Source organism: Pinus tabuliformis, chromosome 9, assembly GCF_031772625.1.
Source record: "Pinus tabuliformis cultivar Carrire ecotype Pingquan chromosome 9, CPIR1, whole genome shotgun sequence".
NCBI lineage: Eukaryota > Viridiplantae > Streptophyta > Pinopsida > Pinales > Pinaceae > Pinus > Pinus tabuliformis.
Window position 1 is genome coordinate 1,284,873,307 of NC_142307.1, and position 16,731 is coordinate 1,284,890,037.

The window sequence follows — 16,731 nt, forward strand, 5'->3', positions numbered from 1 at the left end:
CCCATGGTTGACCATGGTTGTTTTTCATATTGAGACAATCCTTGTCACAATGCGACGTTGGACCATGCTTAACCATTATTGATTTTCACATGGAGAAAATCTTTGCCACAATGTGACATTAGACCATGGTTAACCATGGTTGATTTTCATATTGAGACAATATTTGTCATAATGTAATGTTGGACCGTGGTTGACCATGATCGACCATGGTTGAGCATGGTTGACCATGATTAATCATGGTTGACTATGATTGAAATTATAAACCCAAGGGAATAATATTAAACCCAAGGTATGTAAACCCTAAGATAAATATTATAAACCCTTAAATAAACATGGCTGACCATGATTGTTTTCATATTGAGGCAATCTTTGTGAGAATGAACGTTGGGCCATGCTCGACTACGGTTGAACCCTTATATTAACAAACCTAAGGAATTGATATTATAAACCAAAGCGAATAATAAACCCAAGGGATTATTACTAAAACACCAATGGATTTTGAACCCAAGGGAATAATATTAAACCCCAAGGGACTAATATTATAAACCCAAGGTATATAAACCCTGAGATAAACACTAAAATAAACTTAGTTGACCATGGTTGATTTTCATATTAAGATAATCCTTATCACAATGAGACATTGGACCATCGTTGACCATGATTTATATTATAAACCCATGGGAATAAAAAACCTAAGGGATTATAAACCCAAGGAAATAATATTACAAACACTAAAATAAACGTGGTTGACTCCGATTGACCATGGTTGATTTTCATATTTAGACAATCTTTGTCATAATGTGACGTCAGACTATGGTTGACCATGATTGATATTATAAATCCAAGGGAATAATAAACCCAAGAGATTAAAACTAAAAACCCAATGGAATAATATTAAAACCAAGGGAATATTATAAACCCTAAAATAAACATGGTTGACCATGGTTGTTTTGCATAATGAGACAATCCTTGTCACAATGTGACGTTTGGACCATGGTTGACAATGCTCGACCATGATTGATTTTCATATTGAGAGGATCTTTGTCACAATGCGATGTTGGACCATGGTTGATTTTCGTATTGAGACAATCTTTGTCACAATGCGACGTTGAACAATGGTTGACCATAATTGATTTTAGAAAACGTGATTGATAATCGTTGATCATGGTTGACCATGATTAGCCATGATTAACCATGGTTGAATATGATGGATATTATAAACCCAAGGGAATAATAAACATAAGGGATTAATACTAAAAACACCTTCATCATTTAGCCCTAATATTGGTAGGGCTACATCTTCGTCATGTTCAACTTCTCACCCCAAACAGGGATAGCACAAGATTTGAACCCAAGACATCGGATTCAGTAAGACTTCATTTCAATAGTGATTACGAATTAAACTACCCTAAATAAAATTTTTAATTTATATTTTTAATTCATATATAATTTTTTATAATTAATAATAATTAAATATATATATATATATAATTAATAATAATTTAAAATATTACTATAATTTTTAAATTAGGATAATAAAGTAAATATTTTGATATTGATTTTACCAATAAATTTAAGTTTTATTTTTATATAATTATAGTAATTGTTTTTAACTGTACATTCCTTTTTATTTGTACAAAACTTGTAATTAACAAAAGAACAAGCTATAATTGTGTGCTAGGTATTTACAACCGTTATTATGACGGTGACTATTGTAGTTTCTTAAAAGGGTTCGTGCTCATTTGAAACTTTTCAGACCGTTGAAAGCCAAGAAGCAGCGACTCGAAGCCGAATCAGAACGAAAAATTAAAAGTATATTAATTTAAATAAATACCATATGGAAAGATAAAAAAAAAATTATAAATGAAAATTAAATAAATGCGAACAGTTTGAGTAGTCGAGTGTTCCATTTTAAATAAAATGGATAAACCGTTCTTTCTCACATATATACGAATTTAATAAAACATTATTTTAAATAATAAAACTGTTTTAAAGTGTGTTTGTTTTGTTTTGTTTTGTGTTTTTTTTTTTCGCTCGTACAAGAAAAGCTTGATATATATTATATTAAAGAAAAATATACATGTGCCGTTATACATTAGATGTTATTTTGGGCAAACAAAATATAGAAACCATGGTTTTTAAGAGACTGTTGTGACTAAGTAGTCAAAGTCTATATACATCATGACAAAACAGATAGCATAATATGCGTGATACAGTTTCAGTAATGACAATGACAAAAAATACATTTTTCAATAGCAATATTTGTGGTATAGATAAGCATTATTTGGTGTTTTATTATTGTCTTGTATCCATATTGATGCAGATTGTTTCCCCGCGGGAGAACCCTGTAGCATCTGAAAGACCTGTAGCATTTAAGTCCAGAAAATCAGCGGGATCGTTCTATCAGTACAATGCAGTGTGGTCAGCAGAGGGATAGAAACTTTTAAAATTACACCATTTAACGAGGAAGCTCAAGAAAGTCCGAGGACACTGTTTTTGCCCAGTGGCCAAACAAACTAGTTCAAAATTACAAAAGAGGAAAATTAAGTTGTTATGCAATACTATCCCAAAAAGTTAATCACAGCTATTCAACCTTTAAAGGATCTATCTGAGTGTTAGTTCGCCCAATATGATGGCATAGGAAGGGTCTGTACATTATGAAACTATATTATGAAATTTATAAGCCTATATAACAAAAATTTACAAAAACACTGTGAAACACATGCATAGAGGAGATTAACCGGGGTTTGGAAGGTCCTCCATATCAAAATTGTTTTGCTCCCATGTGATCTCTAGATACCATTTGTCAATGCGGCCCTGCAAACCTTTTTTTGATAGTCTATCTGCTTCCTTGTTAAGGCACCTTCCAATGTGTTGGATTGTATATCTATCTTGATATTTCCATAAGAGTTCGATTCTTTCCATCCATCCTTGAAGTTTGGGATTGTTGACAGATGCCCTCCCCAAGACTTGATCAATTACGATTAGCGAATCACCATATATGTCTAGAGTGGGATTCTTAAGGAAACTGTTGAACCATAGGAGACCCCAGAGAGCTATTGCTTCTGCTTTTGTGTTTGTACCAACACCACAATTCAAGTACATCATGTATGTCAAGTCAGCATTTATGGCAATCAAAAAGCCACGGGCATAGGTGTTTCCTTGTGCAGCCCCATCAAAAAACCCCACAGGGTAAGTGAATTTAATATAATTCTTCATTTTAGGATCATCTTTAGAGCATATTGGTTGTGCAGAAAAGAAAGAAAGATTCAAGGCGATTTTTTCAATTATTTTAGAGAATTCCACCCTACAGCTCTGGAAGATGCTTCTATTCCTCCACTTCCAGATTTCCCAGAAGAGGAAAAGAGGAATAATATGCCAGGCAGACTTTTGTGTGCTCCACCATTTCAATGAATCTCTAATGCAAGTGTGTTGAATATATGGGAAGCCATATAGGGAAGAAATCTTTTTCCAAACCCGAGTAGTGAGAAGGCAGTGTAAAAAAAATGTGGTCATTGTCTTCTGAATGATTTTTGCATAAGTAGCATATGCCAGGTCCATACCAATTCCTTTTTTGCAATTTCTCCCAAACAAGGTTCTTGTTATGATAAACAAGCCAATTGAAAATAATTTTGATTGGAGCTTTTGTTTTCCGGATGGCATAAAGGGTATGGTTCTCCCCTTTCATGGTGACCTTGTTTGATAATGCCCCGTAGGCGTCTTCTATAATTATGTTATCTAAAAACATTTTGCCTGACCATATGATTCTATCCTGGGTCCCTGATCGGTAGATGCCTAGGTGTTTCATATTTGTGATGGTTTGAAGCCATTCCTCTTCCAAGTGGTCGATTAACCCCAGTTCATAGGCACTTTTCCACATGGGGAGAGCACCCTGCCAGCCATTTATGACTTGGCCCCAAAAAAAGAAACCATGGTCGTTCAGGTGCTGAGTGATATTGTTGGAAATGGAGAAGTTCAGGTCAACACCCAGAATTGGGTCAATGCCAATAAGAATGTTATTTCCAGACTGGAATTTCCATGCCAGGTGCTGAATGAAACATTTCTCAACTTTTAGGAAACTTGACCAGATTGCTGGACCATGTTTTATACCAATTGAACCAAAACGATACCAAAAGAATTTTGCTTTCGCTCCTCCCTTGGTGACTTGAATCAAGGGCCAAGTGATATGAGATCCCAACACGAACCTGCGGTAGAATTTGGCAAGACCTAGAAAGCTGCGGAGCTCTGTTAGAGTGGTTGGAGATGGCCAATTCTGAATGACTTGAATCTTGGGTGGATCCACATGCACCCCCTGTTCGTCAATAATGTATCCCAGACACTGAACCTGGGTCATGCCAAAAGTGCTTTTCTCCAAATTGGAACATAACTTGTGTTGCCGCAGTGTTTGGAGAACCTGTCGGATGTGGTGGAGGTGCTCTTCCCAACTTTGGCTAAAGATCAGGGTGTCATCCAAATATACCACTACAAATGAGTTGGTGAATGGTCGCAAGATGTCATCCATTAGGCTCATGAAGGTTGCAGGAGCATTCGTTAATCCGAAAGGCATAACCAACCATTCGAAAAGGCCCTCCTTGGCTTTGAAGGCAGTCTTCCACACATCAGAGGGTTTGATTGGTACCTGGTGATATCCTGACTTCAAATCGATCTTGCTGAAATATTTCCCCCCCTTTAGTTGGTCCAGGAGGTCATCAATCCGTGGGATCGGGTACCTATTACGGACAGTGATCTTGTTCAGCGCCCGATAGTCAATACAGAGTCTCCAAGTCTTATCCTTCTTATGTACCAACACAATCGGGCTCCCACAGGGTGATGAACTCGGACGGATGTGACCTTTCTGCAACAGCTCCTGAATTTGCCTCTTGATTTCATCGTTCTCCAGAACGGAGCACCGATAGATTGGTCCATTGGGCAGCAGCGCACCTGGGGTCAGATCGATGGAGTGCTTGACCTGACAGTGCAGAGGAACCCCTGTGGGGGAGGTGAAGATGTCCTCATACTCCTCCACGACCTTGTCCATCTGTAGTTGTCGTGCGGAGGGGCCTTGTCTGGAGGTCTTGGCCACCGTCTTCTTCTTTCCTTGAGGGCATATCATCAGGAAAACAAATTTCCCGGTTTTGAAAATGAGCTTACTGCATTTTTTTACAGTAACCAAAGAGATGGTGGTAGGCGGTGCTACCTCCGGTATCCTATACAACTTATTTCCCAAAGTAAAAATAACAACACAGGGCCTTGATTCATACACAGCATGTTGTTTCCATAAATATGGTTGTCCTAATAATACATCACAAACTTCAAGGGGAGTAATGTCACACAATACCTCATCCGTGAAGGGCTTGATGTTGTATGGAAGGCGACACTACTGGCTCACACGAAGATCCTGTCCTTGGTGAAGCCACCCGATGGTGTACGGTTGTGGATGTGTTGTGGTCGGTAAGCCTAGCCGCTTCACGACCTCTACCGAAATGAGGTTCTTTTGGCTCCCGCTGTCGACAATGAACTGTAGCGGGGAGCCCTTTACCCACATCTGGGAGTGGAAGAGACACTCCTCCTCTAGATCTTTGGGTTCCTCCTTCTGGATCTTCGTGGTGGCAACGGTGGCATTGGGCTCTGCATCGATAATCTGCTTCCCTTTGTCATTCCCCTTGTCGGGTTCTGACTTAGAGTCAGAACATGCATCTGATTCTGAAACCTTTAACTCGACCACAAGTGACTGCTTGGCCCGACACTCACTTGTGTTGTGAGTAGAGCTCTTATGGAACTCACACCACTTTCCCGTGTCCTTTTTCGGCTTCATGGCGCTATTCTTTGCTTGCAGCTTTGGCGGGTTGTCTTGGGCCACCCCGCCTTGGCTTTGTCCTTTGTTCTACGGTTTGGGGGCACCTTTCCCTTGCTTCGGATTCGCGGATCCAAAGTCTCGCTTCTTCTATTTAAAATTTTTCACAACCTTGACGGCATATCGGTATGCCATGCCTAGCGAGGGGATGTTCAAGAATTCTATTTCTTCCTAGATGTACTTGTGCAGGCAGCCGCGGTATTTGAGTACCAAATGCTGCTCTAAATCTTTGAAACCCAACTTTGTGCGAAGGGTATGGAAAATATTGGTAAACTCAGGCACGTCTTGGTCCCTTCCCTACTGCAACATGGTCCACTTTATGTATTGATCCTCATAGCTTCCAACATGGTAGTACTTCTCCTTGATGGCATCCCAGAATGAATCCCAAGTGGGTGCGGATGAAAATAGTGAGCCTGTACTTTCATCCTTCTGCTCGCAGTAGGTTTCCCACCAGTCCTTGACGTGGGGGGCTACTTTGAGAAGAGCGAAAATAATTTTTTCCCGACTCGAAAAATCATGAACAGAAAAATAACCCTCTAGCAGATTTAACCATTTATCGATGGTATCTATGTCTATTTGACCCTCAAATATGGGGATTTAAAAATTAACTTGTACCTTAAACGGTGTGGCATTTCCAGAGTAGCTGTTGGAAGCCGATGCATCGCCCTTGGGTAGCCGCTGAAGGATCTGGGCAAAGCTGTCCATCATCGAATTCTTTTGTCGCTTGAGGGCTTCTTCGAGCAAGATTTTGATAGGATCTCCTGCCCCCTCATCTTTCTTTTCACTTGCCATGGGAGGCTGGTCTTGCAAAGGTTCGACAAGTTCAAGCCCTAACTCCTTATATCTCGACTTCGTTGGGGACATGCAAAGAAAAACAGAGAAAAAGTATACCGCTCTAATACCACTGATTCAGATTTAAACATGAACGCAACAAATTACAGAGATAACCATAAACAAAGATATGCAGCGGAAATAATACTTCATTTCATTAATGTAAAATATTGAAATATGCTTACAAACAACAATGGAAATAAACTAGCTAGGGCGATGGTAGCTTATCTCTGAGAAGAGATGTGGCGGCTACATGCCTCTGAACTATGTTACAATGAGGCTCGAAGGCCTATTTATTGTTGAGAAACAATGGAAAACCCTAAACATCCAAAAACCTAACCCTAGAAGATGAAACACCAAATTGTGGGCTCCGTTTGGGTAAATTGGTACATCAACTTCCCGGGGTCATAACTTTGGCACCCGATCTCCGTTTGACGTGTACAATAGCTCGTTAGAAATATCTATCCAAGAACTATAACTTTGGGAAGAGCAACATCGATCCATGGACCCATGTTGCTCCCAGATTTCCCAAAAAACATCGTTTAGGTCCTCAAAACGGCTCCAAAAGTTCAGGACCCGACAACTGCTAAGCTTAAAGAAACAATGGTGGGGGTCCAAGTGGACTTGGCAGGTTGCCACCAATATCCACCTGGATCAGAAGGATTTATGCGATTTGATATATATGTTATAGTAGTTTCTTGTAATCTTAACAGCAACGTAAACCAAGAGGTCCCCCAGGTACATGTTGCATATGTTTTTGTAACACATTTTCTTAAGCTTTATTAAGATTTGTGTGATTTTTGTTCATAATCTTTATGATATATTTGAGAAATGAGCGTGCTCTGTTTTTCTTGTAACCATTTGTTGTAATTTCCTGTAGTGATCATGTAATCACATGGAAGTCCACAAAATTTCTATAGCATATACTCTGTATTGTTGTAGCAATTTTGTTAGATTAATTTCTTTAGTTTGCATCTAGTGTGTTTTTTATTTCACGTCACTAGAATAGTTAGATATATTATGCCTAAAATAACACTTAGGAAATCGAATTAGTTTTCATTTTAGAATAAAAGGTTCGTTATTGTTTTTTATTGAAATTTGCTTATAAAACTCGGAACATTGATTTCATTTATATTCTTTTTCATCACAACCTTAATCAGTGTTGACCAACAATTAATTCAGACAGAGTATCTGGTGAAAGAGTGTGATATATCTTTCTGAGTCTGTAATTTTGTGTCAAGAAGCCATAATTAATTTTAGAAGTCTGAAAATCATTGTAAGTTGAAATCAACTTTGGGATCAACTTGTACTTTCTTTATGCTTGATTTTACACATATTGTGTTTCACTTCGCAGTTTACTTACCTGGATTGAAGAAATAAGTGTTAAATAATTTATCCCTCTTTATGACTTGACAATGAGGGTAGAGGCTTTAGAGATATCTCAAAAGTATAACATTTTTTCTTTTATATTTAATTAAAAAATTGTTATAAAATTAAATTAAGTTGAAATATTTATAAAATATTTTTATTATGAAATGAGCTATGGTTTTTGGGAATGTGGTATTGATAATCTATGGTATTGGCCCTTGGTATTGTGACAAATTCTATTTACAAGTTAATAATATCCATGGTAAAATTTTTATTGTAAGTATTAAGTTACTATGTGCATATTAACTACATTTAAATATGGTTACAAAATCATTATTAGTCCCTCTCTGATGGGGTTGTTATTAGAGGTGAATGGAGGGCAGGGCGGGCCATTAAATCCCCTACCCATGCAACACGTAGTTTAATGAGGCATTTCAAGGAAGTCTCTTGGGGCAGGTGGAAGGCAATTATTTTGGAGAACTCAAGAGGTATAATAACTACATGCGACCATCCAGATTTTTGTTGGTTATGCATGGTAATGGGAGTTAAGGTGGCAGACGAAACAATTTCTTTGAGTGTGCAAGGTGGCCTTCTGTCTTCTCCATCCCTAGTCCTTCAAACTGAAATAAGGAGTGGAATTTCACCTAGTTCGGGAGACACTAGATTTTCCATTGAAGCGATTTAGAGCATAAAAATTTGGTACCTAGGTTCGTGGATGACTGCACGGTCATTGGGTTGGGTCTTTGTTTTTCAAGGGGAGAGAAAACACTTAGGCCAAGAATCTAAAGTGTCATCACTGGAGCTTTCATCAATTCCCAAAGCTTTAGTAAATTTCCTTCTCCAAGTTGTAAGTTTGTCTCAAATTCTCTCCTCTAATGGGTATGCTATTTTTTGTGTAAAGGTAGCAGTGTGGTTCCTAACATTTGCATTTTATTTTGTAGCAAATATCTATGAAATATTGGCGAAGAGAGGGCTAGACCTCTTCTACACATTGTGGTATGAGTTTGTAGTCAAGACTTTTGGTCCAGTTGGTGACCCTTTTGATGGCTTGTCTCGTTTAAGAATTTGTTGCTACTGTGCAAGGGCTACCACTGTTTCTTCAAGCCTTTTTTTGTATAGTGCATTTCGCTCCTGGAGGGGTAGCATTCTGATGGAAAGTTGGGAGGATTAGGCTAATGTTCACTGGGGTTGTCCTTCCCTTGTCAGTTTTTGTAGTTATTTGGTGACCAAAGGGGTGGTGAGTAGGCCTAAATTCATGTTACCTTACGAGCTTTGTGCACAGGTGGTAGTTCTTGTAGTTCTGGAAAGATGGGGGAGGGGGCTGGCAGAGCCCCAAACAATTTCTTTGCATATAACTCACATCGCTATATCTTCATTGGACTTGGAAACACTAGTAAGCCTCAGGGAATTCAGAGGAACTGACACACTGTGTGTTGTGTTTGGTTTGGCGGAGTAAGTTTAATACCTCAGAGGCCATGCAATGCCAATGTGGTCATGCACATAGGGGTGGTAGGCCATGGAGTAGAACACCGAGTAAAGATTTGAGATTTAGGTGAAGAATTGGATCAACAGGTTGTCCATTATCTAGGAAGAATAGAACTTTCCCCCTCTGTTTGATTCCTTGGAAATCCAAATTCAACATGTCACTTTGCTCCTAGAACAACTTGCACGAGATTGGCATGAAGATAATAATGAAATTATTGGTTTTCCGAACAATCTCCAGCATAATCAGTGGCACATGATGGACCGACCGGTAGCTTTGTGTCGTGGCCAAAAAATAATTCATGAGAGGTTGGATCATTTGGAAGGTAAAATGGAACAATTGGAGGGGCATGTTCACGAGGCTTTCCTCCTCCTACGCCACTAAGCAATGCCCCAAATGACCTAGATCTGGGAAACCTCTTAGATTAGGGATGAAAATCAGATGTATTTTGGTTCTTGGGATCTTCTAGTATTTTTGGGCTATCTGCATGTGGTCTCTAAGTTTGATTTTGCTATTGACAATGTGTTTCTGCTATTATCTTCTGGCTAATAAGTCTAGTAGGAATTAGGCCGAAAGTTTTTTGTTTAGCAACTACTCGTGATGTATCTTTGACATGAATTAAAAGAAAGTTTAGATTTACAAAAAAAATCAGTATTAGTCTCTGCCAAGGTAGGAGACTAGAAATCGATTTGCCCAATGACCATTATTAGTTTAGCATTCACCAATATAACTTATAATGTTTACGTGTGATTGTAGCCTCTGAATAATATAATGCCTTGTAGATAGCATAATTTTTAGATATTTGTGTAGTGATTTTTAAATCCAAAATCAAAAACCTTGAAAATAGCTCATACTCATGTCACTAACATATTTACCATTAGTTACTGCACACCATAATTTACACAATTCTTTGTATAAACGTTGAAAAGAAATTGCATGTAAATAAATATAGTTATCATGAGTCACTTCCCAAGATTATTTATGTTTTAGTTGGCACTTCTGTACAAGTAAAATTGTAATGTGTAGACTTACTATTGGCTACTACCCACCAAATTTTATGCAAGTCCTTGTGCCTCAACAATCAATTAAGTTATCCACTTCAAATCTCAATTTATTTATTCTATATATATTTTTCTATTTAAAAAATGTGGAGATACAATCTTTCTTACATTACATCTAACACGTCATATGAACAAGAATCATATGAAGTGCGTTATGGTTTTTTGGCCATATGGTATTGATAAATCATGATCTTGTAAAAAAATTTATTTATAGATTAAAAATCTCTATAATAAAATAGAGATAAATATCCATAAATAAAAATCATGTTCCATATTTTATATATATATATATATAAAACTTATATCTTATTTTTATTTATAATTAATAATAATAACACTAATTTAATCCTCAAAATTAGATTAATTAATCGAGTTCCAACCGTAAAACACCTTGGTGATGAGAGATCACAAGTCAATTCTCTAAAACTGCCCGATATGCCAGATATCTAGGAGTTAGCGATTGTCCTAGATACCCATTTGACGAGGAGTGGCGGGTGGGCACGACCGTTCACTGTTGGACGATCCTCATCTACAGCTGCTGCCTCCACTCCACCAATAATTACCATTCTTCTCCCCCTCACTTGTGAATGCTAAAGCCTCTGCAAAATCCCTTCTTGAATTTGAATTGCGTGTCAATTGGTATTCTTCTTACTCGAATCCGTATTTTTGCTGTTTAATTACGCCATTTCCCGCTCCTGTTGCCATGATTCCACGGGCAATTATCCTTCTTCTTGCTGGAATATGCCCTTGCAACCATCCTGCCCGTGATATCTGTTTCTCTCCCCAGCGAATTCCCTGTCAATTGGCATTCTTATAGTTTGAATACGCTCTTGAAACAATTCTACCTGGTTCTCTCGCTCGCTCGGCAGAGGCCTGTGAAAAAACCCTCTCTCCATTGTGAATTCGCCTTCAATTACTATTTTTCTTGCTGGAGTACGCCCTGGAAACCACTCCACCGTCCCGATTGTGATGTATGGTTTTGTCGCTCGCTCTGCAAAATCTTGCTGCTCTGCTCTGCTCTGATCTCTCTGTCATCGACAAGGACTCCCAATGCCTCTCTAATCCCCTCAACAACGACGTCGTTAAGCAGCTGGCCATCAACGAGCTCATCCCCAAGCCATGGATCTGCCTAGAAATGCGGTAAAAGTAAGTCTTTATCCGCACCCCATTTCTTGCATTCATTTTCAATCGCTGAAAATAGAGGTGAATCGCTGTTGAGGCCCCTGCCTTCCAGGTAAATAAAGAAAAAGAAAATTAGTTTTACCGGTATCGTATTGTAAGACAACAACGCTAATTTAGGGTTTGCAAGTTTCTGATTGGGGCTTTCATTCTGTCCACAAAACATTTCTACGGTCCTGAAGCATTTTGTAGTCATTTCATTTGTGGATTGTAATGGTATTATTGTGCATTGCTCTGCCTCTGCCTTTAAACAGTATTTACCAGGGTTTTGATTCATTATAACTACATCTGTTGCGCACTCATGTCTGTTATTATGTTTTCCTTCCCTCGTGGGGAATTGCTTTCTTACTAGGCTTCTTACATCAGTCCTGGTGTTAAAAGATCAAAGACCTACCAGCTCTCGGGCTGTCATATGTAAAATCTGGATTTTTATATTATCTCAATATGATATATTCAGTTTTTCCTTTCTGAAAAAAAATCTGTTAGCTCTCATACGAGCGATAGTACCAAAAATATTAAAAGGTTAATGGGATAAATTGCTTAATTCAAATCTTATTCTAAATAATAATAAAATAGGTTAGGATAAAATTTCCGAGTTGCAGAATTTGTAAAGCTTAATATTTTAGTTTTATGTAAAGCTTAATATTTTAGTTTTATGTATTTGATTAAGTTTAAAGGATATTAAAATTAAAACTAATGGTTTTTTGCCAAAATTGTGTAGAGATTTTTAAAATTTAAGTTATTTAATTTGTAAAGTTTTATGTATTATAGATTAAAAAACACAATTTTTACTATTTTGAAATTAAATTGTATTAAATTTAAAAAATATGATTTTATGACTTATTTGAGCATCAATTTTATGTGCTTTTTTATTTTGAAGTAAGTTTTAAATTTTTTTTTGATTGATTAAGACCTTGTCTTCATTTCTTTGCATGTAAAGAAACAAGTTAATAATCCAAGATTGATGCACATAGTAGATGTGAAATTTCCCTTCAAAGACTACTAATGTATCATTTCAGAAGGTAATTATTTTAATAATAATTATGCTGATAGGTATGTTTATTTTGGAATAGAGATTTTACAATTTTAATTTAATTATCAACTAGCGAAGCTATATGATTTAAACAGTTGGTAAATGCCTATAAGCGTCAATCCGTAATAAGCATCAAAGCACTTATTTTATAAAACATCCCACCTTACTAAAATTTTGAAAATCCTAAAAATTAACTAAATTATACATGTATACATTTGAAAAAAATATGTAACAAGATTCTTAATTATGGAGATTCACCTCACACCATGGCTTATCAATATCACATGTCCAAAAAAACATAACTCATTTCATATGACACCTATTGATATGATATTTTTTAATTAATTAATTCAATTAAAAGAGTAAAAATTGCATAAGTACTTTGGAACTAAATCTCATTTGTGTATAATATTAAATTTTTATGATTCACTTAATAATAATTGATAATTAAATTAAGATTGCCAAAAACCTATTCCAAAATAAAAATGCCTATCAACATAATTAATTTATTTAATCATTAATAATAATAATAATTGTTATTTTAAACAAAAATTAATTTAGTTAATTTTTTATTTTTAATATTTTAATTTTAACAAATTGAAATACATAATAAAATATTCTGAAACTTATTTGGAATCAGTACCTCTTAACATTTACTATTTAATTTATTTAATTTATATAACTGTACAGTCCTATATTCATAAATCAACATTTAGCTAAAATCAATGTTAAATAAATTAATTTAACAGATAAATATGTCCCTCATGCATCTTTGACTAGAATGTTATACTATGAGTCTCCATGATCTAATATGGAAGAAACAATGTGCTTTCTTCTTTATCAGGAAAGTTACCAAGCATCCTTACTACAATAAGAGTCAAACATTACTTACTCTGTTAATACAGCCATTACATGTGTAATCAAACCTCCAACACCACCTTTCAAAAAGTTGCAAGTAGGCTTCCTATCCATGCATATATGCTCCCAGATTAGAAAATTTTTAAAATTTAAAAAACACTTGTAAATTTTCATATGCTTTAATTCAGCACTGGTTGCATCCATCAAAACCACCTCTTGTTAACTTTATATTCAACACTTGCAACCTCGCACTTTAATGTCAACACGCCTTTCAATGTGATGATAACTCTGAAAAAAAAAGGGGTGGGAGACTGAATTTAAAATAGCCAATTTGCACATGAATAGCGATTTTATATACATAAATAATTTGATGTTGTTGTGGGCATTCCAATTCCAGTTGAAGGGTGGGGGTTGGAAATTCTTTTCAATCCTATTATGCATGCTACTATGGTACTTTAACATTTTAGTTGGGGTTCAAGCACTGATTTGTTGTGGATTGAGTTGTTGAGATTAATGATGAAATGTATTAATAGAGTGATGGTCCAACTGAATTTTAGATTAGGAGTTTGTCTTTAAAGTGTTGTTTCAATTTCTCTAATTGTGTGTGAATTATATATTTCTCATGTAATTGTAATGGTAGAGTGAGTTTTGCAGATTTCTCATGTAATTGTAATGGTAGAGTGAGTTTTGCAGAGGTGTGAGCTGTCCAAATTCAATTCAATTAATTTGATTATCCTGTTTTTAACACGGTATCAGAGTTACAGGGCTGATGACTGCCTATAACCCTGAGTGAAGGAGTTTAGTGAAGGTTGGGAGGAAGATATATGTGCTTGGGAGGCAGATCTGGGAGGCGCAGTTTTTAAGGGCAATTGGGCGCCGAACAGCGCGGGATCCAACGCCATAGTCGCACCGATACAGTCCTGCCTTACGCGTTTTTATTTTCCTTGCCGATGCGGCTCTACTGCAGTTAAAGGGCGTTGTCCTAAAAGGCCCGTTGACCAACAACGTGGCGTCGGTGATTGGCTGCGTAAAGAGATCTGCGTGTGATCTGAGGAGATCTATTGTTGCAGATCGGTGATTGGGTGTGATCAGGGAGTTGAGATCTGCAACTGCGTGAAGTTTGCAGGCCAGTAGTGCTGTAACCCTGGTACTTCATTCTTCTCGTTACCAATTCTGTAGTTGTTGGCCCAAATCAAGGCTGAATTTGATAAGGGGAAAGACCTTGCTGTAACTGCTGCGCTGAGTCTGCCGTGTGAGAAGAGAATGCAAGTTAGATGAGTCGGCTCATTAACTAGATCCACCTGTGGGTATTGGACGGGCGGAGACATTCCAACATTTGTCAGCCTATGTTACCGCTGCTCCCGACATGAACGCAGGCGTCATTCTTATCTCCGACGTCTCTGGATTCGATGCTCCAAATCTTAGGAAGCTCGCTGACAAAGTAGCAGCAGTTGGATACTTTGTGGTTGTTCGTGATTTCTTTTATGGAGATCCATTAGTACTAGGGAGTGGTGAAAATCTTTTTGTGGGGTTTCAATATTGGAAATTTTTAAATTAAGATTTTATTAAAGTTTTTTTAATTAAAAGTTTTTTTAATTTAATTGTTTAATTAAAAAAGGGGGCTTATTATTTGATTAGGGGGAAGAATTTTTTAAAGAAGGAATTTGGAGTGATCTCTTAAAAAAGGATTTATCATTTGCAGTGTTTTTTAAGATCTGGGATTGTTTTTTAAGTTGTTGAGATTGAAGTTTTTTTTTATTCAAGATGAATACCTCAATGAGAATACCAAGTTGGATGGATCCAATTATTTTGGTTGGAAATTTAAGTTGTAGACTTTGCTTGAGGGACACAACGCATGGGTAAATGTGAATAATGATGAGGTGAAGTCAAACATGGTTGCAAGAGGAACAACAACAACAATCCAAAATTGGGATAAGCGGAAGACTAAGGCGAGAATGCTCTTAAAATTGTTAGTCAAAGATTGCATTATTCCCCATATCCGTGATTGCAAGACTGCACTAGAAATCCGGAAGACGTTCAAGGATCTCTATGAGATCAAGAACACTAATCAATTGGTGTTCTTGAAGAGCAAGATTCTCTCTATTAAGATGGAGGAGAATGACTCAGACAATTGTAGCATTTATTTCGCGAATCAAGGAGTTCAAGAACAAGCTGGGTGACATCGGTGACACTGTGTCAGATACAAATTTGGTCACAACTACCATGAATGGTATGACTGACGAGTATCATATGTTCATCACTCGCTTGAATGCAAGAGGAGGAAAGGCGGCTGACTCATAAACCTCAGAGTTCAGATATGGCTTTAATGGCGAAGAAGAAGCCCTTTAGAGGAAAGCCAAATGCAGCACAGAAGAGCAGTGTAACCCCATAGAGAAAGATGCCCCCACCTCAACGTACGTCTTTCAATATCAATGACTCTGCGACCAAATGTTTTTATTGTGGTATAACCAGCTATATAGTCGGATATTGCATGAAGAAGAAGTCTGATGAAGGTCGGAAGAGACACAAACAATATGCAAGTCATTTTGTTGATGAGGAACAGAGTGAGAACCTCAGACTGTTCATATTTGACTCTGCGTTTTCGGCTAATGATGATGAAGCAGATACCTAGTTTGTGGACTCAAGTGCATCCATCCACATGACAGGGAACAGATAGTGGTTTGAAGATTTCAAAGAGACCAGCAGTGGAGCAAACATCTATCTTGGCGATGATAGAGGGTACCAAATCAAAGGTTATGGTAATATTCTTGTTGTTTTGCCTAATGGTAATATTAGACATATTCATAATGTAATATATGTACTCGGGATTAAAAGAAAAAAAAATGATCTCTGTCCCTACGATAACTAATCAGAATCTCAAGGTAGAACTTTATAAATCATATTGTGTTATTAAAGACCTATTGGATCATATGAAGTCTATTGCATCAGATATTCGTGTGGGAGGATTGTACAAGCTAAATGTCAAAAGCGCACCACATCAGACATTGACATCATCTGCCATGACTACAGTGGACTTATGGCATCAAATATTTGGCCATATTAA

At 37.0% G+C, this 16,731-nt stretch overlaps 1 protein-coding gene across 1 annotated transcript; it reads right to left on the bottom strand.

Annotated features, from left to right (window-relative positions):
* Positions 1-2,736: 2,736 nt before the first annotated feature.
* LOC149153269 (uncharacterized) lies at positions 2,737-3,219 on the bottom strand. The gene has a single exon (XM_089443764.1). The coding sequence runs from the start codon at positions 3,217-3,219 to the stop codon at positions 2,737-2,739; it is 483 nt and encodes a 160-aa protein (XP_089299890.1).
* Positions 3,220-16,731: the final 13,512 nt, after the last annotated feature.